This window comes from Myodes glareolus, chromosome 4 (genome assembly GCF_982192425.1).
Source record: "Myodes glareolus chromosome 4, mMyoGla1.1, whole genome shotgun sequence".
In the NCBI taxonomy this organism is placed as follows: Eukaryota; Metazoa; Chordata; class Mammalia; order Rodentia; family Cricetidae; genus Myodes; species Myodes glareolus.
This window is the reverse complement of record NC_142029.1, coordinates 62865778-62890173: the sequence shown is the minus strand read 5'-3', so window position 1 is coordinate 62890173 and position 24396 is coordinate 62865778. Positions and strand designations below refer to the sequence as shown.

The 24396-nt window shown below is 44.6% G+C and overlaps 1 protein-coding gene and 1 long non-coding RNA gene across 2 annotated transcripts in view; one reads left to right on the top strand and one right to left on the bottom strand.

Moving 5' to 3' along the window:
• Positions 1-931: 931 nt before the first annotated feature.
• The window catches only part of Acad11 (acyl-CoA dehydrogenase family member 11), an 81683-nt gene continuing 58218 nt past the window's right edge, over positions 932-24396 (bottom strand). The window contains exons 14-20 of the mRNA XM_087905499.1: positions 19918-19984; positions 19026-19111; positions 14299-14370; positions 13350-13504; positions 5689-5805; positions 4757-4866; positions 932-2074 (exon numbers count right to left, since the gene is read on the bottom strand). Of these exons, the coding sequence (XP_087761625.1) occupies positions 1960-2074; positions 4757-4866; positions 5689-5805; positions 13350-13504; positions 14299-14370; positions 19026-19111; positions 19918-19984 (722 nt within the window). The 3' untranslated portion in view covers positions 932-1959. The remainder of the gene's footprint in view (positions 2075-4756; positions 4867-5688; positions 5806-13349; positions 13505-14298; positions 14371-19025; positions 19112-19917; positions 19985-24396) is intronic.
• LOC146894662 (uncharacterized) lies at positions 15757-17555 on the top strand. Its single transcript, XR_015001865.2, has 2 exons — positions 15757-15894; positions 17279-17555. It is a non-coding gene; the product is annotated as an uncharacterized LOC146894662 (long non-coding RNA).

Here is a 24396-nt window from a genome sequence, read left to right as displayed (position 1 = left end):
GGCAGAATCTACTCTGGAAAGAAAAAAAGGAATGATATAGAATATGGTAAGATAAAAAGGTAGATTATTGGATCGACTTTTAGAAAGCAACTACCAGTTTTAAATGTTTTACATTGGATTGGATTTTTGTGTGCAGTGTGGGTCGCACGCAGTGACCTGGCTGAGGAAAAGTGATGAGAAGACAATAAATGAACTGGAATGAATTGCAGCCCATGCAGCAGGGTTTCCTCAGAGAGAGAGAAAGTGCTTACGAGACATTAACATATGAACCTGAATTCAGATTGCTAAAAACAAAATGAAGCCAACAGAGGAAAGCCCTAAGGTCAGACATGGTGGTATAATATGTTCATAATCCCAGGAGGCAGAGGCAGGAGGATTCAGAGTTCAAGGCCAGGTATCCAAACAAACAAACAATCCCCCTGATATTTCCTAAACCAAAATCTCCTAAACCAAAACTTTAAAGACTGAAGAGTACTATATATTTGGTGCTAAGATTTGATGTGCTGCAGACAAGGAAACTATAAAGTGTTTTTACTGTGGTCCCAGGTTCAAGTTGCTCCTCCATGACGCCCAGGATTCTCACAGTCCCTCAGGAAACATGCCCAGGATTGAAAAGAAGACCCACTGTATTGTAAAGGAAGGGAGTCCAGGGGAGCTGAGGGCACAGAGGCAGAAGTTGTAAAGTCCATGTGACACAGCTGCCAGCCCAGGTCTGTGACAGACCTGGCTTCCTTTACACAGCGCCCCCTAGAAGAAACTCAGCTACAGCAGACAGCGTCCCCGGTCATTCACAATCCAATGCCATGAGCGCACTTTCTGATGAAAAGGTTAATGATTTTACGACTGAAAATACTTTGGTCTGAAAATTTTAAAAATATCCCAGCCTTTTTTCCAATGGTATTCACACCATAAAATGGCAATGAGAAACAGAGAAGATTTGGGTATATTTTATTCAACTCAATATATGATCAATATAGAAAGGTATTTATCCATGAGATATTTTAAATTATTTTCAGTTCAGTTTTTATAATCCAATATGTATTTTACACTTCCTGTGATTATTTGGATACCAAATTTTGATTTAAAATACTTCTCTTTGTATTGAGATTTGAAAACATCCACACTTGAAAAAGTAGATCCACCCATTCAAGCCTTATATACGTAAGACCCAGCTATACTTAACAGCTTTCCCAGCAACCGAACTGAAAATATATATCTAAACTTTCAATGTAGAGGACCATGGTGGCAACAGCTGCACCGTAGGGGCAGCTCTGACAGGACCAGCCCCGAGGATGATCTGGCCAGACCGGCTCTCCCCGGACCCAAGAGCTCTGACGCGCAGCAGCTGGTGATGGCTCTCGGCGGCGTTTTCTGTTTAACTTAAGTGCTCTTGATTGTGTGTTCCCCTGACAACGCTTGCTACATTTTCTTGTGAACTTTAACCAGAACTGCTTCCTGCTGGGTTAGGAAGAGGCTTTTCAGGGGAACTCCGAAGAACTTCCAGCTATGTCTTTCTCTGAGGTGCTAATCGAACCTCCAGAACATTATTCAAGGAGGTACCACGACATATGTTTTCAGGACAAGATAAAATAGGTCTGGGTGCCTATTCACATGGCTTAGTTCCTGAAAGTCAAAGCAAGCAGCTTTTTGTGCTCACAATCCAGAAATAGCTCTGCCATTCCCTGTACGATCTCAACACAGGTCATCACAGGTCACATGTATAAGGCAAATGCTAAAACATTAGACACTACACTCAATGATGACAGCTATGTAATTTCCTATTTACCTGCGTGATCTTTAACATTATAAAACCCAATGATCGAAATAGATACTAAAATATTTACCACAGGTGAATAATTAGCCTTGTACTAAAATTCCTGCAAAAATGGAAGACTTAAGTTTTGGAGCTGATTAGGAATTCAAGCCTCTCCAGCTGTGGGATGGGGCAGGCTGCTCCCCTCACATCCTGGCTGTCAACCGTCTGGCCTGCTCCTGAAGCTCCATTTTGGCAATTGCAGAGAGGTGGACTTCATCAGGTCCATCTGCTAAGCGCAGGGTGCGTATTGTGGCATACCTGGAAGGGTGAGAGAGCAGGGGTCACAGACTTTTCAAAGAACACGATACCATCAGGTCAAACCAAGAAAAGGAAAGAATACAAGGAACATGAAGAGAGAAAGCCAAGGGTTTCTGGAGCTGCCATTTTAACGTTCCCAGCTCAGGAAGATTCAAGATGGCTACCCAGAGGCACAGATAACTGGACTGTGGGGACTGATACTAGTGAGGGGAGCTTCTTTACTGTGGCTAAGAACTTTAGTGGCAGAATTAAAGTGATCTACTGTCTCCACACACCATGCAGGAGTGGGGACACTGTGGCAGTTTAGACAATGGTGTAGGCAGAACTGGTGTGGCTACTCTGACAGTGGGAGCAGTAACCCTGAGCCGTGATCCCAACTGGGTGAAAGGAACTTCCTCGAGGAGGGTTGCTGCTAGTTTTGGTCCCTGCCCTCAGCAGTGAGAGGCTGGGCGTGTGTAGCCCTGAGCAGTCAGTGGTCCCTGCTCTCAGCAGTAAGGGGCCGGGTGTGTGGAGACCCGAACAGTCAGCGGTCCCTCGCCAAATGCTGCATGTGGGCAGGCAGGCTCATCAACCCTCTCTTTACCCTCACATCTGCTCCTGACAATAGTGTGTGTGAGCACAAGGCACAGGGATGGGACCTGGGAGAAACCACATAGGTGTGGTGGTGGGAGCAGAGCAGACAGCAGAGCTGTGACTCTTGCATGCCGAGGAGGGAATCGAACCCAAGGAAAGTTCCTCTCAACTCTCTCTTGTATTGCTCCATCAAACAGAGAACATACAAAGGAAGGAGAGAGAGAGTTCTGGGCTCTGGAGGTGCCACTGAATACATTTTTAGAATACAAGGCAAGGGGGAAAAGTTCAGAGGATATAAAATCCATTCAGTGAAACATTAAAGAGACATAGGACCTCATATAGACATGACCGGAGAGGCTATCACCATGGCAAACTGTATGCAACTGCCAATGGTACAAGACAGAACAGGAACTGTATCTGCAAGAGAATGGTACCCAGCCACACGGAGGGCTATCCTTTTTAGAGTATCCACAGATTCCTCAGCATAAAACCAGAGGCCAGGAAGGAATGTATTCCAGCCGTGAAAGGAGGTAACTGCCAAACAATACTCAGCTGAGCTAGCCTTTAGAAACGGAGGGGAGACGCTTTCCACAACAAGCAGAATCTGGAGATCATGCCCAGCAGACAGGCTTACAAACCAAGTGTCAGGGAGTCCTACAACCAGAAGTGAAAGAAAGCAGTTTTATCAGCTAGGGGTAGCCCTTTTGGCACGGCGCTAACCTAGCATGCAAGGGCCCTGAATTTGATCCCCAGCACTGCATCAAAGCCAGATGTGATGTCACAAGCCTATATTTCTAGCACTTGGGAGTTAGAGACAAGAGGATCGTCAGAAGTTCAAGACCTTCCTTTGCTACAGAGCAAGTTGAGTTTGAGGCTAGCCTGGGCTACAGGAGATTTTTATCTCAAATAAGTGAGAGTCCAACTCAAACAAATAAATATTTTTTTAAAAAACTCCCATCTATCACTGCAGGCTGCATACATATGTGGAAACGCCATAATGAACTCCGTTGTCTACTGTATATATAGTTAACACATGTAACTAGGTAACACATTACTAAATAAAAGCTCCAACTCGGGGAAAGCAGAATGCTCTGTTTGGTTTTGAAGCAGGGCCTCTCTGTGTGGCTAGGGCTGGTCTCTAACTTGTCACATGGCCCAGGCGGAAGTTCCTTTCCGTCTTCCTGTCACTACCCACGCCCCAAGTACTGTGATTTCAGTCAGGTACCACCACACTGGCCTAAGTGGGCTGCTCTCACTCGTGGTTTGCTGAGCTATCTGACCTGACGGGAATCAAGAGCTCTGATGACAGTCACAGCAGCCGACAGGATGGCAGTGCGGTTAGCTCCTTCTTAGGTTAAAGACAGACATATATAAGATGGCCCCCATGGTGAGACAAGAACACAGTACAGTGCCGGTGTGGAGAAGGGCAAGTGGGGAACAGGGAACTTCCCGTCACATCCCCCAGCACTAGACGGTCACTGCCACCAGTGCTGCAAACTCAGCTGCTGCCTCTTGGTGGGTGGACACAGGGTCTTCTAGGTGGAGCTCCATGTTGGAGCACAGAAGCCCTCAGTGCTCCCCTCAGGCAAAGATTACCAAAGCTGAGCTAAGAGCAGCGTTTCCACAGTAACTCCCCAGGTCCCTGCACTCTCAGTAACATACGGGAAGCATCCTTATTGTTTTCCCAAACAATTACCGTCAAAGCATCTGTAGATTAAAACCTGATATTATCTTTAGATTGACACTTATTTCCATCTTTGTATTTTAATGTCAATTCTTTCAAGTACATTAGTTTGAAATTTTTTGTGTATGGTGTGCGTATGCACACACTACGGTGCCTATGAGGAGATCAGAGGACAATCGTGGGTGCTGATCCTCACCTTCCCCTTTGTTCACTGTTTGGAAGCCAGGCTAGCTGGCCTGTAGCCTTCTCTGACTCCCCTTGCCTCTGCCTCCCAGCTTGAAGCAGTGAAACTACAGATACTGTACCCACCATTAGCTGAGTGCCTGAAATTCAAACTCAGGACCGCACACCTGCATGGAGCATTTCCTCCACCAAATCATCTCCCCGCCACTCAGTGTAACTATTCCTAGATGTCATGTACTCACATTTTAGCCAGAGGGTAATCCTGGGAAACACCTGCCCCTCCGTACACCTGGATGGCCCGGTCAGCTATTTTGCAGATGGCTTTGGGGGCAGCCACTTTGATCATTGCAATCTACAAAAGCAAGATAGGAAAAGAATGCTCTTCTCTCAGACCATACACAGTGTGCCAGCATTTGAGAGAACTGGCAGTTCTCTGTGAAGTAAAACAAGGAAACGTTCCCACACCCGAGTCACCACTAAACAGGATCTGTGCTGGAGGCCAACAGAAGGCCACAACGTTAAAGCGAGGGCTTTATTTCAGTCAGCGGTGATGTCTGGGAAGGGATCTTGCTTCCAGGCGACATCTGTTTCTAAGCTGCCTTGTTTCCAAAGGGATTTCAGGCGGCATATAAATCATACGCAGACTGTTTGTGTTCACACAAAGTCCATGGTCTTTGCTCCATTAATCAGGTTTTTTTTTCTTAGAAATATTATGAGCTTTTAGAAAAAAATAAGTACGCCCTCATTCCAGATCAGCTGGATACGTGAGAAGGCAGGCAAGAATAGGCGGAATTTACAGTGTGGGGGGAATTGTCCCATACGCTCCATACCCATTATCTTGCCCGATTCCCAAGGCAGAGAGATACTAGAGACGCTTTGGACACAAGGTGCAGTGGGCACCATCAATTCCAGGTATGCAGACAGCCCAGGACTTAAGGCTCTCTGCATCCTGAAAGCCATTCCCTTAGGCAGCCCAATGAGAGGAAGGCCAGCAGGTGACAGTCTTTAAACCAAAACCACATGGAAACTTTCTGCAATCTGAGTGTCATCCGAGGGCACAGAATCTGAAACAGCCAGTGGGTGGGAGAGGCGGAGAGGACCCTGCAGCAGGTGGTGCAGAGGTGGAGTGGGTGGGCAGCTTGTGGTGCAGGGGTAGAGTGGGTGGGCAGCTCACCTCCTTCCTGGCTGCAGCGCTGCCCACAGTGTCTATACTGTGCGCTGCTTTCAGGGTCAGCAAGCGGATCTCCTCGATGGCTATGCGACTTTTAGCGATCCAGTGCGCCACGACCTCCTGGGGGAGAGTGAGGGAGGATCAGTGAGGTCTTGTAGTTTGATCAACTTTTTCTAGGCCAGCGGTAGCCCACAAGCCCTGCTGCATAGTTGTTGCTGTATACAGACTTGATTCTCTTGATATACACCAGCCTAGCTACAAACCTGCGGAATACCAAGTTAAAATGAGAAGACTGTAGAAGTGTTACTTGCTCAGAAAAATAATTTGTTTTGGGTGTTTTAAAATATGTGCATATGCATGTGTGCTTGTGTGTGTATGTGTGTGTGTGTGTGTGTGTGTATGTGTGTATCTTGTGCCATGATCTCTCTCCAAGCTCAGGCTGTCAGGTATGGTGGTAATGCCTATTTTGGGTATCTTAATTTCTGCTGTTATGATGGCTGAACTGCCACACCACCCTGTGTGGCCCTTGTGAACACTAATTACAGCCCCCATTGACATTCTGCACTGTACAACGGAGGAACTGGTTCTAATCAGACTCGATCATTCCCAGCACACTTTCAGGGCAACCCACTCCTTTATTGTGACGGTATGTATTAAAAATGATCTTTCCCCTTAAAGAAATGTCTCGTGCCTATCAACCCAGCACTCGGTAAGTAGAGACTGAAGAATCAGGAGTTCAAGGCTAGCCTGGGCTACATGAGACCCTGTCAACAAAACAAAACAACCAGGGCTGCAGAGAGGGCCTGGTGATTAAAAGCACTGGCTGCTTTTCCAGAGGACCCAGGTTCAGTTCCCAGCACCCACATGACAGCTTACAACCATCTATATAACTCCAGTTCCATAGGATCTGATGCCCTCTCCTGGTTCACACGCAGTGCAGGCAAAACACCCATACACATAACGAACAGAGCCCACCCCCAGACAAGCAGGAAGACCTTGTGGGAACAGCTCTGAGAGTTTGACACACAGGTGTGATATACAACAGTCTCATCGCCCAACCTCCCCAATGCAGCAGTGGGCTGGTCTCATAGCCCTACACTCCCAACCCCCCATGACAGGTCGCCCCAATAGCTTCGCCTTTTCCAGGGTGTGTAATGCTGTGGAATGAGATCATTTGGCATGGTTTTGATGGGGAATGGCTGCTTTCACCCAGTGTAATGCTTTGAATTCTACCCAAGTCCATCTAATCTTTAACTGTCAGGGTTGTTACTGAGAATGACTCCGTTCTGGGGATGAGCACAGTCTGCTTGCCCATTCATCTGCCGAGGGACACTGGGGCTGTGCCTACTTCTGGTTGACGGAGCTTCTGTAAAAATTTCCATACAGGCTTTGGGATGAGTATGACTTCTTTGTCTTATTGTTTGTTTTATAATTTATTTACTTTTATCTCATTTGCATTGGTATTTTGCCTTCATGTATGTCTGTGTGAGGGTGTCAGACCTTGGCCTTAGAGACAGTTGTTAGCTGCCATGTGAGTGCTGGGAATTGAACCTAAGTCCACTGGAAGAGCAGTCATTGCTCTTAACTGCTGAGCCATCCCTCCAGCCTCCTCGTTTTCTTGTTTTAAAAAGCAAACACCAGAAGTAGAATTGTTTGCCAATGGATAACATTTACAAGAAATAATTGGCTGCTGGGCAGTGAGGGTGCATATGTTTAATCTCAGCACTCGGGAGGCAGAGCCAGGAGAATCTCTGAGTTCAAGGCCAGCCTGGTAGCAAATTCCAGGACAGGCAAGGAAGGCTACACAGAGAAATCATGTCTTAAAAACCAAAAAGAAAGGAAGAGAGAGAGAGAGCGAGAGAGAGAGAGAGAGAGCGAGCGCTTAAGTGGTTGTACTAGGTAGTGTTTATACCGCTGACTGACAATTCTGGATGTTTCCCAAGCACTGGGTACTGTTAGCAATCTTTTAGTCAGAGATATTTCACAGTGGTACCAGCCTGCATTCTTGGCACTTTTGATCTTCCTTTGATGTACTTATTTGCTATTGGTAAGTATGGTCATGTCTTGAAGAAATGTTCTTGAAATATGACATAGCAAAAAATGCAAAACAAAGAGAAGAAGATGTGTCGTGCAAACATAATCAGATGACATGGAAAGCGAACTTCAAAGCAAAACTGTGTGGGAGAGCAAAGGGTTTAGAGCACCTGGAACATTTAAAGAGGAAGTGAAGTGGGAGAACTTAGTCTAGCTTATTACGAGACGAGTTGTATAAAAATGTGCAGTGCTGGTAGACAAAGACTCACAGACAGTTCAGACATACAAGAACCAGAAATAAAACAGAACTGACTAACTTCTGTAGAGGCACAAGAGCACTTAGATGGAGGAAAGACACTTCTCCAGCAAGTGTTGGAACAAAAGAAACAGACAGAAACAGGACTCTGAAGGCCCATGCCTTATATTATGACTGTTGTTTTCCAGGACAAAGTGCAAGATTTTGTGAAAACAGTCAGATATAAAACCTCCAGCACAGACGGATAAAACTAAGGCCCTCAGACTGATGCCCAAACATGGGCCACAAAGACAACAGGGCAAGTGAGGTTCACTGCAGCAGGATACTTATGTTCCATGAAAGACCCTGTTAAAGGATGGGGAGAAACGCCAAGTGGGGAGGGTACTTGAAAACCACAGAGCTGATAGAGTACAGTGCCCAGAATGTAAACGAACTCAGTAGAAAACATCAAACTATTGAGGTAGGCAAGGGGCATCAGACACAAGCCTAAAGGAGGAATGTGGCAAATAATGACAAGACATCCCTATGAGGGTGACATAAAGAATTTGACATATCAGTATAAGCCAACCAGAATGCCTACACAAAGAAAATGGTGGCACCATCCCATGCTGGTGGGGATGCACAGAAACTGGACCCCTCACATACAGCTTGTGGGCTGAGCAGACAATGACACACTGCCCAGGAACCGTTTGTTCTCTCGGCTTGCGTCTCAGGGAAATGTTTTAGCATTCACCCACTACCAGCTTCATAACCACCCAAGACATAAAACCACAAATGGTGCAGGTGTCCCTTGGCAGATGTACAGCTCACTTGTAGTGAGGCTAAGCAAAGAGATGATGCTCGGCTATTGAATCACACAGTTTTGTGGGTATCCAAAGAACAGTGACTGAGGGAGACAGCCAATCCCCAAACACTTACATATTATATCATCCCGTGTCTGGAATGAGAAAAGGACTTAAAGAGGAGCAGGCTATGGCTGCTAGCAGTCAATGAAGATATGGTGTTGAGAGGGAAGTGAGTTTGCTTCATGAAAGGACAGCCTAAATGAGCTTATGGTGATGGGAAATCTGTAGCCTAACGATATCCATGACAACATCAACATCATCCTGATGTGGCACTGCAGCTTTGCAAGCTGTTAAAATGGAAGAGAACTGGGTAGAAGAAGGGATTCTATTTCTTATATCCGAATGTATGGCTATAATTATCTCAAAATTAAACAGTAAAAATGAGTACTTGCTTCTTATTTATCTCAGTGAAAATTCTGAGTTTCCTTCATTTGTTAGAACTTAAAACTGACAAGGTAATAAATAAATAACTGGCAAGGTAAATATATGAATATGGTTTCATATGTACCATATGGATATGCAATATAGGTGTACCACATTGATATACTATATGTATGTACCAGTGGATGTCCCACATGGATGTACCCATGTGAATGTACCACATGGATGTACCATGTGAATGTATCATGTGTATGTACCATGTGGATATACCATAAATCTCAGAAGCAACTGAACATTCATAATTCAGCATGGGAGTCCAGGAGTCATAGTAAATGATCCCAGATGACCAAAATGGATCTTTCCGGGTTCCCAATTTTAAACACAGAACCATTGTTTATGATGCTTGCTAAACCTGCTCAGCAATTACAGCACTTGACTCAAGCCATGGGAATCTCCCACAGTCATCTTATGCTCAGCCGTCCTTCCTCAGCCTCACGTGGCATCTAAGATTTGACGTGTTTCTAATCTGAATGTAAATGTAATACAAAACGTAAAATATGCACTCAATTTTAAAACACAAACTACCTCATTAATCCTATTTTTATATTGATTTCATTGTGATCACATGTATTGGGGTCAAGTAAAAAATATTTATTTTTTCTGAGACAGAGTTTCTCTCTAACAGCCCTGACGTCCTGGAATTCATGCTGTAGACCAGGCTGGCCTCGAACTCACAGAGCTCCACCTGCCTCTACCTCCTGAGTGCTGGGACGGAAGGCGCGCACCACCACACCTGGCTAAAAATGTCCTTTGAAAGAACTGCCTTTTACTTTCCAAAACCGCAGCCACACTCTCAGCATGACGGTGGTCTGGGGTCCCAGTACTCGGGTCAGGACTGGCCTTGTGGGTGAAAACAGGCTCAGAACTAATACCAAGCAGGCTGCCAGAAGCTGATGATTTCTTTGATGAATGGAGAACAGGGAAATCACAGCTTCATGAACAGACTTAAATGTTCCTCCTTCTTAGCTTTTAGAAGGAAGGACCGAGTTCCCAGCTGGGTCTCCTCAGACCCCGATTTGCTGAAGCGCACTGAAGGGTGGACACTGACTGCTCTAGGAAACACTCAAATGTACTAAGATGGAATTCTATTTCAGAGCTGGAGTAATTGAGAAGGCAGCTGGAAGGAGTCTCCTCATTCAGGGAAACGAAATGTCATTTTTACAAACTGAAGGAAAGAACTGGAGTGGATTCTTATTTGTGACATGCCTTCACGTTCTCTCTGCTTCTGCCAGCTCGATATTCGAGCCAGATAGGAGAGGGGTCCAGTAGAAGGAGACACATTTTAAGCCCTCACCAGCGTAGCAGGATATATTAAAGGACGGGGAAAAATCCTCCCTGGTGCAGCATTCAAACACCACTTGGGGGGCTGGAGAGATGGCTCAGTGGGTAAGAGCACTGCTCTTCCAGAGGAGCTGGGTTTGATTCTGTGCACCCACACGGCAGCTCACAACTGTCTGTAATTCCAGTGCCAGGGGACCCAATACCCATGGGACAGCACCAATGCATATAAAATAAAAATTAATTAATTAATAAAAAACCCCCAAAAGCACCACTCAGGTCAGGTGTGCTGGTGTATGCCTTTAATTCCAGCACTGGGAGGCGGGGCAGAGGGGCAGAGGGGCAGAGCTGAACATCCCACCAGATTTTCTCTTCGCCTTTATCAGGGGGCCTGCTGGACACCCCACCAGGTTCTCCCTTTAACTTTATCAGAGGACTGCTGGACACCCTACCATGTCCTCTGTCGCTTACATGACAAGCTCAAAAAGCTACTGGGAAGAAGTCATGGCCAGTGCCGTCGGCAACTCGAAGTCCCTTTTTGGCAGCAACAGCCATATTCATCGTGAGCCCACGTATCTTCCCACAGTGCTCCTCAACTGCTGACTCCTAGTCCTCCCCATACACCAAGGGCCTTCCTCCAGATTGTTACTGCATATGGCGTATGAGGCTGGCTGTGTTCTTCTTAAAAACATTGTGAACAAACCATGCCCATGTTGAGTGAGCACAAACACTTCACAAATATTATTGTTAAGTAACTACTGCCATTGTATTTTGCAGACCCCTCCTTCCAGTTTCTCCTCTGCTACAATGCTACTATTATTAGTATTTGTATTTATATCTGTACCAGCATTGTAATGATTTCAGCCACATCAGGCTAATACTTCCGGGTTCTAGGGGCCATGCATGTGCAGACAAGCCCTCAGGCAGAAGTGCCTAAAGGCTCCTAGGGATGTTAAAGCGCCCCCTGTGAGCCACATGCGGTGTGGATTACATCATCCACGTATGACTCAGCTAGGCCCTTGTGCACATGTGTGAGCCCCGTCATCTGCATATGACATAGCCACATCAACCCCCTGTGCGCATGCTCTAGGCAGCTTTTAAAAGCTGGACACGCCATCTTCCTCTCTCTCTCTCTCTCTGCACACTGACATCCCTAGGATTGTACACGACCCCTCTAATAAACTCCTAAGCGGGTTTGTTGTGTGTTCCATGTTTCCTGCTCACTCGCGCCAGGTAATCTCAAGCATTGCTCTCAAAACCAATATTGAAGAAGGAGTGCTTCACAAGGCAAACGCAGCTTATAAAAACCTACGGGAAAACTGGGTGCGCCCGCACAGGCCTTTAATCCTAGCCCTTGGGAGGTAGAGGCAGGTGGACCTCTGTGAGTTCTAGGACAGCCAGGCCTACACGGAAAGACTCTGTCTCAAAAATCAACAAGACAAACAAACCTAAGCAAAAAGTTGCTATGGTGATGCACACCTTTAATCCTAGCCCTCCGGAGACAGAGGCAGATAGCTCTCTGAGTTCGAGGCCATCTGGTCTACAAAGTAAGTTCCAAGACAGCCACCCTACACAGTGAAACTGTATCGAAAAAACAAAACAAAACAACAACAACAACAAAAAAAGAAAGACAGAAAAAAAAGCCACTGTAAAACATTCTGAGGTTATAGCTGTGCAGGGGGCTCGTGCAATGAAACACCGTGTGCAGCAAACACAACACTTCCGTCAACACGGTAGACCTGATACTAGCATGTGAGCAGCAGTAAGATTAAATACCTAGTACTAAGTTTCTTGTTTCTTAAAAATTAGAAGAGAACCCCCTCTTGTAGGTTTCCCAGGCCTGCGGCTGTCCCACTTCCCTCTGCTGGTACACACGACTTAATTTTACTGTCTGTTTATAGCTATATTCATAGTGGGTTGTTAATAACAGACACAATAGTATACAATTTACAGATGAAAATTCAAAAACCATGTACTGCCAACCAAATGCTGGCCTCATTTTTATGTCTCTCCATCAGTAACAAACTGGCTTCCTCCAGAGCCAGCCCATTCCATTGTTTTAATCTATTATACAATATTTCTTCTTTCTCTGAATTGTGTACTGTTATGGAATAATCTTTTTGTACACTGTGAAGATGTGTCTTTGCCAAGGCACCTTCTGACTGGCTTAATAAAAGAACTGACTGGTCAATAGCTAGGCAGGAAGAGGTTAGGCAGGACTTGCAGACAGAAAGTACAGGGAAGGAGGAAGGGAGGGTCAAGCAGGAGATGAAACTGCCCTGCTGAAAAAAAGTACCACCACCTGATAGAGCGTAGATAAGAAATATGAGTTAATTTAAGATGTAAGGGCTAGTTAGTAACAAGCCTAAGCTATTGGACGAACATTTATAATTAACAATAACTCTGTGTGGTTATTTGGGAGCCAGATGGTGGGACAGAGCTGACCGGTGGTCCCGATGAGAAACTCTGCCTACAATGTACTGTTTTCCTCTATATTTACACGTATCTGTTCTAATTCTTTCCTGAAACCCAAAGGACAAGGCAAGTTCTTTTTCTATGACAATCTCCCCAAGTCCTCAGTGAGCTGTGATGTCCTAGACTCTCTACACTCTCTATGCTGGGTATTGAAGCATTAACGACTTGCAAATGTTTCATAGGGGGAAATAAATTCAGCTTCTCAGGCAGGATGTGACCACGCCCTCAGCAGAGACTCTCGTGCTCACTTAGAGGAAACCACTCCAGCAGCTCCTCTCACTGAGGCCAGAGTAGGTTAGCAGGCTACAGCTCCCGGACATTCGCCATCCTCTTACATGCTCGTACAGCTTCTTCTTGAAGGTTACCCTCTGTACTGCCCGTTCACACATGAGCTGCAGAATGCGCTCGGCCAAACCCACGCTTCTCATGCAGTGGTGGATTCTTCCAGGTCCAAGGCGACCTTGGGAAATTTCAAACCCCCTGCCTTCACCTGTGAGAAGGCAAGCAGAATGTGAGGATGGCCAGGCCAGTCCCTTTTATCTTCACGACTTCTAAGAAAGGCGGAGCTACCCTTACTATAAATAGCCTTCCGGTGAGGAAAGAGTCAAGTTTGCAACCAAGTTCATTATGCTGTAGGGGAATCTGGATTCCAATCTAACGTAAGGACTGTCCCCTGAGTAAAGTGCCAATGGCTACAAAGAAAGGTGAGACACTGTCCCCGCCTTAGGAATCTAGAGACCAGAAAAAAAGGATAAGGGAGACACACAGAGACAAAGAAAGGCAAAGGAGGGGCAGTTTGTCCTCCATTGGGATCCCAGGGCCTGTGTGTGTGTGGGGGGGGGGGGGTGGAAATGAGAGGAAAAACCACTCTGTGAAGGTTGGGAGGTTTCCGGTGAATGGAGAGATGGAGTCATCTCAGGCGTGTAGTAAACATTTAAAATTTTATTCCGTGTATTCTCTCTTGGATCTGAATTCAATGGAAGTATTGACATTTTCATAAAACTAGTAGGGAACCCATGACCATGCTTTAGAAAAAGCATTTTGCTCTCAGTTGGATAATGTTTCTATTGAGCTATGTTTCCAGCTGTTGTAAAACACAAGCCTCTCACTTAACATCCAGATAAAACCATATCAACCCAGAGAAGAAAAATTCACAGAATGAACATTTTCCTTGATAATTGGAACAAGATGGGAGGTATCTAAACTAATGATGTATATCTTTTCCAGATTCAGACCTGGGAACAGAAATACACAATACTGTGTGTGTGGGGGGGTAATACTTACCCAATATTAAATTGGTAGCAGGAACTCGCACATGATTAAAATGGACCTCCCAGTGCCCACCATGTTCATTATCTACAAAACAGAAAATAATAATTTAAAATACAAAATAAATTGAGCAAAGAAGTCACAGTGACTCTGCTATAAAGTATAATTATATTTTATATTATTATATAAAGTATAATTATATAATATTACCACATATTTATTATATTTATATATTTATATTACATAATTATACTTTATGTTAATTATGTTAGTAATTATAGAATCATTATAGAAATAGAAATTAGCATTTCAAAGATGAATATATTGTGGACATTTCAGGGTAGAACTCAGCCCTCAGCACATAGCACTCGATGTCACAGCAAGCTCAACTGTTGGAGTTAGAAGAGGTCTCGGAAACCACTTGGTAGAGGTTTGTAATCTGTCATCTGAAGTTGTAAAGCTATGGAAATGGAAGACCAGGTTCCATGTCACACATGTACATACAGGTGACCCAAAGGTCAGTTGGTTTGGAGGAAAAGATTTAAAGAAAATCTAAAATCCAAAACAGATGGCTGGGAGACAGCTCAGCTGATAAAGGGTCTGCCCAGTGCCATGAAGACCTGAGTTCAAATCCCCAGCACCCACATAGATCCCAGAGATGCTTGTGGACATCTGTAGCCCTAGCAGTGGTAGGGCAGACAGGCAGAGTCAGAGCCCTCTGGCTGTCATAAAAGCAGTGAGTTTGGATTCAGTGAGAAAGCCTTGACAGACAAGGTCGAGCCGGGCAGTAGAAGACATGGGAGGCTAACACTGGCTTCCACATGCATGACACAGATACACTTGCACACAGGCATGATACACTCCACACACAGAAACTAAATTAAGAACATTAAAACCCTTTAAGCATGAAAGCGAGTAACATTTCTGGAGTTTGTTTGTTTATTATTTTGCTGTGGAAACTGATATTCAAGAATGCAGAGCAACTTGCTCAAGGGGACAAGCGGGCTCAGTGACAAAGCAGAAATACAATCACCATTCTGTCTACCACCCTTGGTCTGTAGTTCCACCTCATGTTGCCTCTTGAAAATGCTGGTACCTGAGTCGAACAGGCCAGGACTGTGTCCCTACTTCATCTGAATCACCCTCCCTCCTGCCAATTTTAGAGACAGTTTCAGGCAAACCCCACCCTCTGTTCCTGGCACAAAGAAATAATCAGCCTTCTTCATGTCATTTCTTTTGGCCTCGGATACAGGGTGTTGAAGTGATGCTGGTGCATTTTTTATGCTGAAAATACAGAAGTGGGCTCTGAGGCGCAGGGTGCGTGCACTTAGCCTACACTTTAGATTCATTTTTGGTTGTCACCTGTGGTAGGTTAAAAGCAAATGGCCCCCAAAGGGAGTGGTACTGTGAGGACGTGTGGCCTTGTTGGAGGACCTGTGTCACTGTGAGGGTGGACTTCAAGGTCTCTTTTGCTCACACTTCCCTCAGTGTGACAGTCAGTCGACTTCCTGTTGCCTGCATGATGTAAGTCTCTCAGCTACTACAGTACCACGTCTGCCTGCACACCACCATGCTCCTATCATGATGACAATGGACTGAACCTCTGAAACTGTAAGTGAACCACCATAATTAAATGTTTTCTAAGAGTTGCCGTGGTCGTGGTGTCTCTTCACAGTAATAAAAACCCAAATTAAGACAGCAGTTGGTACCAGGAATTGGGGAATTGCTGCGATAGGCCTGACCGTGTATTTGTTTGGAGGGATTCTGACTTTGGTACTTGGGTGTGGAAAGCAGTGGAATGCTTTAACAGCTGCTTAATGGGCCGTGCTAGTAGGAGCATAAAAGACAGTGGTGCCATCAGGTGTTTGAACTATGGCAGGGCTCACTCAAGAGGTTTTAAAGGAGAATTTCAGTATGTTGCCTAGAGATCATTCTTGTGATATTTTGGCGAATAAAATGGCTGCCTTTTGTTCTTGTCTGAAGAGTCTGTCTGAAGATAAAGTGTAGAATTTTGGATTAATTCCATTGGCAGAGGAAATTTCGAAACAGTCTAGTATAGATTCTGTTGTGTGGTTTTTAATGGTAAATCTAATGAAGAATTATAATGAAAAGGAGTAGGCTGAACAGGATAAATTACAAAATGAAAATTTTGAGGAAAAAGGGGGCACCAGGAAGTGGAATAGTGGAATCCTGTATTCAAGGAGATTAAATGGATTAAGAAATGGAATAAAGAAGTGGGGGACCTCAGGGCAAGATCCCATCCAGCCAAGGTTCCAATTTATAAAGAGAAACTAGAGAAAAGCTTAGAGCAGGGTGTGTTGGGACACACCTTTAATCCCAGCACTACAAAGGCAGAGACTGGCAGATAGATCCCTCTAAGGTCAGCCTGGTCTACAGCAAGTTTCAGGACAACCAAGCTTAGGCAGTGAAGGACAGAAAGCTGGTGAAGAGGTAATTGAGGGGGTTCATATTCCAGTCACAGAAAAAGCAGACCTTGGCAGTTTTGGCTACATGGTTCTGGATATAGAGTTAAAGACAGAAGAAAGAAAGGAGTTATGGAATAAAGCCACTGAGACCAGGTATTTGTGGGTTGTGGGGGGCAGTCCCTGAATGGAGGCCTAATAGAGAGGCCGTTATGTGAAGCTATGAAGTTAAAGCCTGGATTGCCTTTGAGAACCCAAGATGCTAGAGAAGAGACGCCAGAGTCATGGGATGCCTGCCAAGGAAAGCTGCTAACAAGAAGTGGAACCAGCCCAAATGACAGAAATGTGTTGCAGCCAATAAGGCTGAATGAAGTTAGAGATGTGGAGAGTGCTCTGACATCAGACATGGACATGCAGAGTTTGGAGTTTGCCCAGCTGAGGTTTGGTCTTGCATTGGCCCAGCATTTTCTTGCTATGCTCCCTTCTCTGTGTTTTGAAATGGTAATGTATGTCCTATGCTGCTATTATATGTTGGAAATATGTCACCTGCTTTTTTATTTTGACTTTTACAGACTGAATACAGCTAGGAGATTATTTGAATCTCAGAAGAGATTTTGAACTTTAAAACATTGCTGAGACTGTGATAGACTACAGGGACTTTTGAAGTTGGACTGTGCTGTGGGAACTCCTTCAGCCAATAGCCTTTAAGAGACTGGTCCACTTTGGACATGGTCACATGCACTATATATACAGATGGTTGCTGGATTGGGTCTTGTTCCCCACTCATGCAGAAGAGGACTGCTGATCTGTGAGTCTATCCCTAAATAAAGAAACCTTTATCATGCTCCATTCTGGGCTAGTGTGGGACTATTTCATTGTAAATTGCAGTGGGACTGAATGTATTTTTTTGCTTGGTGATATGGCTATAAGCTTTTGGGGAGCAGGGAGTGGAATGTGGTAGTCTGAAAGAAAATGGTCCCCAAAAGCAGTGGCACTATTAGGAGGTGTGGCTTGTTGGACGAAATGTGTCACTGTGAAGGCAAGCTTTAAGGTCTCTTTTCCTCAAGTTTCTCTCAGTATGACAATCAGCTGACTTCCTGTCGTCTGAAAGATGTAGGCCTCTCAGCTCCAGCATGTCTGCCTGCACACCACCATGTTCCCCATGATGATAATGAACTGAACCTCTGAGCCGTAAGCGAGCCACCCTAATTAAATGTTTTCCTTATTAGAGTTGTTGCCGGCATGGTGTCTCTTCGCAGTGGTGAAACCCCGACTAAGACACCACTCAACAACTCTGTGTGTGTGTGTGTGTGTGTTATCCTCCTGTCAGCTTGTTTGCCCATCTTGCTCCTGTATTGTCTCTGTGGTGCATCCTCCAGCCTGTCCTACAGAAGCTAAGGAAGCCAAACAATCTATAAACTCTTACTCAAACTTGTGACCAGTCACACTCAACACGGAGCCTAGAGTCTCGTCTACATGTTCACAGCATGCATCACTGGTGAGCCTGGAGTCTCGTCTACATGTTCATAGCATGTATCACTGGTGAGGTCCTAGTTCATAAGCCGGGATGCTTCTCGCCTTCACATCTTTTATTCCCCCAGTGTGTAAGCTCCCAAGTGGAAGGACCTTGATGTACTGCAGTCACAAAACTTCTCGACGAGTGGATGACCTCAGTGCCACGAGCATAGGGTGTGTGCCCAGGATGGGTGGCAGGGAACAAGTAGCTTACTTAGAAATTCCACCCAAGGGCAGAATCAAAGGAAGTGTTTTGTACTCAAATAAATCAAAATCCATCACATGGCTTACTAACAACTCTTAAGGGTTAAGAGAACTGAACACAGAGATAAAAAATAAATCAAACATTTTAGTGGAGCATGTCAAATTGGTTTATCCATCTGTGTCATTCTTCCCCTTGAAGAGACCACTGTGTATCATCAGGCATTAATTTCCAGGATGAAAAGATGAGAAACACCCACTGCTTACTCACTTTCAATGTTTTAAATGTTGACTCTTTTTTTAAACCACAATTGAGGTTTCCTTTCTAAGTATACAAACACACATAAAGAGTAGGCTGCCAGTCAGTACTGCATCCTGTGGACAACCCGCCCTTTCCACAGTGTAAGCAGTGGGGCAGGAAGCTGTGCTGCCCGCTCCTTTTCTGCTCCGTCTGGACCTCCCCTAGCATAATGAAGAGCAGATGGGGCTGAAGGGACTCCTACGGTTCCATCTTGTGCCTTGCAGCACTGCTGACTCCCTTCTGCACTTCTGCAGACTTTACCTTCCTGCATGCGACACACAGACTTGTTTATGAGTGCTCACCCATGTAGCCGAACACTGGCAAAGGCCTTATGAGTTCTACTCCAGGTGTGTCCATTGGAACAAGAATCATGCTGTGTTGTTTGTGTCTGCAGAAAGGAGAGACAGTATTAGGGAAACAGTGCTAAGAGTTGAGACGATTGTTATTGTCGTGAGATCACATGAGCAAGGACGGCTGGAATGGTAAGTGCATGGAGGACGCACTTAGTCCCGCCTGTCCTAGGCTGCGAACTGGGACAGAAACAAGGGTTCACAAATAAACAAACCCAGAGGCTCCTCACTACTCCACAGTGGTAAAGGCCAACTGACATCCCAAGTTAAACATTTTAAGACAATTGTCTTTAATACCTACATCCAAAGGCTTCCATATTTCAGACAACTCTGAACATTTTTATTTCTCTCCCTCTCTTCTACAGTACCAATGACTGAAGCAAGACCTTGGACAGGACAGGTAAATTCTCTGCCACTGAACAATGAGAATTTCAATTTCTAGTCACCTTATCCAAATATCTTTCAAGGTTCATGAACACTTTATCCTCCCTCCCTGCCCTCCCCCCTTCAGTTCGGTCTCACTACCGGTTGATCTGGAGCTTGCTGTGTGGGGCAGGCTGGACTTGGCTGATCCTCTGCCTCTGTCACCTCCTGAGTATTTAGGTCACTGGCCTGCACTACCAGCTACAGCAGCCACTCCTGCAAAGTGCACAGCTTCACTCCCTAAATTGCTTCCCAGAAAGATTTTGAAAGTAAAACAGTTGAGATGCAGATCTAAACATGAATGATTAACATATCTCCTGTTGCGGTAGGAGGCCCACGTGGCACACTTTAAGTGACTAGATGGACATAAAGAACACCTGGCTCGCTTTCGTGGCCCTCTCCATCAGACCCGCTTTGTTACCTGGATACAGAAGCAGCTTCCGTTCTTCCCAAAACAACCGCGATTTTACACTTGGGATTGCCAGCTCCTAAGACCAGGAGAAAAGGAGCAGAGTGAACAAAGCTCTTACTTCACACTTCACTCTGCAAGTTTAGCTCCCGTCAAAAAAGGGGGACGATTATTTGATTCATTAAAATAACACTTCGTCCATGCTGGACATCATTCAAGGAGAAGGATGAGGCAAGGACACGATTGGACTCCATCAATGAAAGCTGCTGTGCCAAGATACACAGATGTCAAAGCAACGTGAAACAGCTGCGATCTCGCGGCAAAAGCGGCCTCGCTCTCATTCACGCCACTTCCGGCATCGCTCGCAGGAAAGGCTGTAAAATTTTATTAGTTTGATGTAATATCTTCTAGGCTCCAATTCTATCTTCAGGTGGTAGGGTTATTTATAGGTTTACTAGGGGTGAAAATTAGACACCACAAAGCTATTCTACTTTGAATGTAAAATCTTATTTTATCACACTTCAGGGTTGGTGAGAATTCCTACTTAGAACCTTGCAGAAGCACACTGAGGGGCAGTGAGAGGACTCAGAGGGTAAGGGTGAAGCCGAGACTGACAATCTGAGTTAACTCAGTTGTCTTCTGACCTCCATGCATGCACATACTCTCGCATGCACACACTCTTACATGCATGCACATACTCACACACACACTTGCATTCATTTGCAAAATAAAAGTTGTTTTTTTTTTTTTTTTGGTTTTGGATTTTCAAGACAGGGTTTCTCTGTGTAACATCTCTGGCTATCCTGGAACTAGCTCTTTGTAGACCAGGTTGGCTCGAACTCACAGAGATCCACCTACCTCTCTCTGCCTCCAAAGTGCTGGGATTAAAGACATGCGCGACTTACATGTAATTCTTTGTACCTGGCCCCTTGAGGAAACTACCAATTGACTGGTTTTCTAATTACACAGAGAAAAAGAACAGTATCAGACTGCTGACCATATCTATCTGACTCTCAAATGATCAAATTCTCTTTTCTAATTTTTTTTATACAAAGAGAGTTCAATAGATTTCAAATCAAATAAACATTTAGTGAGATGTGTAAGGAATTACGTCAAATAGTTGAAAAAAATCCATAAAATTCCAGGAGATGGAGATGTAGCTTGTATATTTAGAAGGGATTTAAAAGGCGTATCAACCAACAGAGACTTTCGGGCTTCACTGGGATCCCAGCTTGATGCAGCAAAACAGAGTATTAGAGGCAACTATGAAACAATTTGACATTTGCACTCCCTGGATCTGCTAGAGCATTTAGTAGCTTTGGTGTGCTAATGGTCATATTTATGAAGAGCCCTTGTTGAGACACACACTAAAACATCTGTGAGGAAATCATGTGACATCTGGGGTTTATTTCAAAATAATATGGACAAAGCAAGCCTAGTTGTGAACTGGAAATGATTAAGTCTCAACACCACTCAACACTAGTTCCTAGAGGATTATCATGTGCAGCAGGGTTAGGAAGAAGTGTGCTGCTGCCGTGGAGGGCCTGGGAAGAGCGAGTGGAGACTGTCCCCGCAAACAGTTGCTTTCCCTCTTCAGACTGGAGAGGGAGGGCAGGGAGAGGATGCAGAGAAGACGCTAGACGTTCCTGGGAGAAAGATGAAGGCAGAGGGGACAAGGGAAAAGACTTTGGAAGGTGAGGGTGGAGAGAGAAAGGGGGGGGGATTGGAGGCAATCTGCTTTTCACACCGTCTGAAACGCCTCACATTTGGGTCTGTGGCCCCCGAGAAGCAGCAGGATAAAGTGGGTACAGCCCTGTAGCTCTTGCAGGTTTTCAATCTAACTGAGGAGACACCAGGGAGACAGGACACTATACACCAGAAACAACACACACACGAAAACTGAGCCGATAGCTTTCCTAAAAACAGTCTGGAAGGATTCAAAATGGCAGAACGGTGTCTACCTCCCAACATTGTTGAGATGCCCACTGAGACAAAGATGTCAAAATACAGTGAAGGCAAAACTGTAGAGAAAAGGAAACAGAGGAAGTGAAGCAGGGCTGGGGTGTTGGTGGCCACTGAGAGATGAGAGATTCCAATAATATCTGGGAGATGGGTGAGGGCAAAACACCAGGGAAATAGACAGAGACAGCAGAGTCCTGCGAGGGACAGGGAAAGAAGGACATGAAAGTGGCCAAGGACTAACTAAAAAATGGAGCAGCTTGCATTCCCATAAGAACGACAGACTGGAGGACGGAAGTACTGTGCTCACTAAAGCTGGTGGCTTTGTCAGAGGAGCAGCGGATGGCAACAGACTTCGGGGTGTCAGACCACCAGGAGGCAAAACCCTGATGGGTGAATCTTGGATAGGTAAGGCCGCAAGGCCACAGACTCCAGAGTGTCTTTTGCCTTTACACATGGTGTTGGTGTGAATGGGAGTGGGGAGATCCCCACTGCCTGTGATATAGTGTTTATCTCATGGAAACATCCTGTTCTACTGGGCATTTTTACCAATATGGATTATTATGCAGATGATTTCTTCCTAAGCTGTACTGTCTAATTGATAATAACAATGTTAGTTTATACAGAGTATTGATGAAGAAAAATAAATGCAAGGAAAGGGCCTGTGGGTTTCACCTAAGGAGCTGCATAGATCACACAGACCGCAGTGCAAGTTAATAATTAAGAAAAACAACTGAGCCTCAGGAGCCAGGCTGGCTCAAATGCCTTTAATCCGAATGCTGAAAGGTGAAGTCACAGGTTTTGCTATGCATCGTTAGCTGAAACAAAGCCTTATAATAACTTCAGGTTAAAGCAGATGTTTTAATAATAGTTTTAGGTTAAAAAACCCAAGAAGACAGTCTAAAGTTTTAGAAAGGCACATGGTTGACTGAGGAACTCGTTAAGGTCAGGAAAAAAGGGTAAAGCAGCCCAATTATCACTAGCTGATGGCTCTTTCTTGCTAGGATTGGTTAATGACCAAAGGTGATGATTAATTCTTCGTATCCAATTCTGCCCTCAATTTCCTGATATAAAAACTATTGATGAGGGGGTATGCACCCTAAAGATTTAAAACAGAGCTGATTGATTGTTTTATATATATATATGTGTGTATATATGTATATATATAAGTTTAGGTTTGTGATTCCTTTAAGATTCCTTATAAGATTACCTTTCAATATAAGTAATAAAGTAATTGGCTCTTTCTTTGTGACTGCAAAACACAGTTTACTAGTAAAAAACCTGACTGAGAAGACTATCTTGCTTGCCACATGATTAATCTGTAACAAGCTGCTTAAGTATGAATGTACATGGGTTCTTGGGATAATTTGTTTTTACCTGTAGTACATAAAATATTTAATCATGTAAGGGATATGGAAACATGCTATTTTTTACTTGTAGTCATGGTAATCATTCACTTGAAAAACAGAGTGTAACCACATTGTAATTTTTATATTGCCTGAAAGATTTTGCGGGGGTATACAAGCTGTAAGGGAAAGAATATTATGACAGAGTTACAATGAGTTAGAAGGAAAACATCAAGAATAAGAAAAGGAATAAAAAATGCAAAAAAAATAAAAAAAAGGTTTGAAGGAATGAAGGAAACCATCAAAGGAAAGTATGTCTTTTCCATAACCCCTTCAGACAAAAAAAAAAAAAAAAAAAAAAAAAAAAAAAAAAGTCACTTTAAGCCCTGCCCTGCTGGAGGCTGATTCCCCCAGGCAGCGAAACCCACATCAGATGGGGAATGAGGAAGAGTTGGTCTGGTCACCTTGAATCAAAGTGGAAATCAGAAAGCAGCCACTGCTGTCCCCCAGGGCATGGCACTGCCATGTGGTGGGGTGGGGATGAGCGAGCTGGTAAGCTGCTCTTATTTGTTACCATTTCAACTAGACAATAGGAACTTAAAAAATATTACAAAACTAAGCAGGGTACAGTGCCAAACTGGGTGAGGTACCACATGCCTGTCATCCCAACACTTCGTGTGGGGAGCAAAGCTGAGGTGGGAGGATCCTGAGTTCCTAACCTGAGTGAGTTACGTGGGTGTGGGTGAGACTCTGCTCAACAACCCCCACCACAAAAAGGATGAAAGCAAAGCAAAGCCTGCCGTCTTATAAACAGATTATAGATTCCGGCTGGGAGAGGGAGGCTGCATGTGGTTTTCATTTTTCTCTCCCAGTTTTTCTTTAATCTAAACAGAAAACCCACAAACAGTGGGGAGCATCTCCTGTTACAGACGGCCACTTCCTCACATGTGATTATGTGTAATTCCAGAAATCCTACATGCACACTCTGCCTAGTGAAACATTTAAATGGATTTTAAGAACACAAAATAGTCTAATTTTGTTTGTTTATTTTTCGAGACAGGCTTTCTCTGTGTAACAGTCCTGGCTATCCTTGAACTAGCTCTGTAGCCCAGGCTGGCCTCAAACTCAAAGAGATCCTCCTGCCTCTGGCTCCTAAGCATTGGGATTAAAGGCTTGTGCCACCACT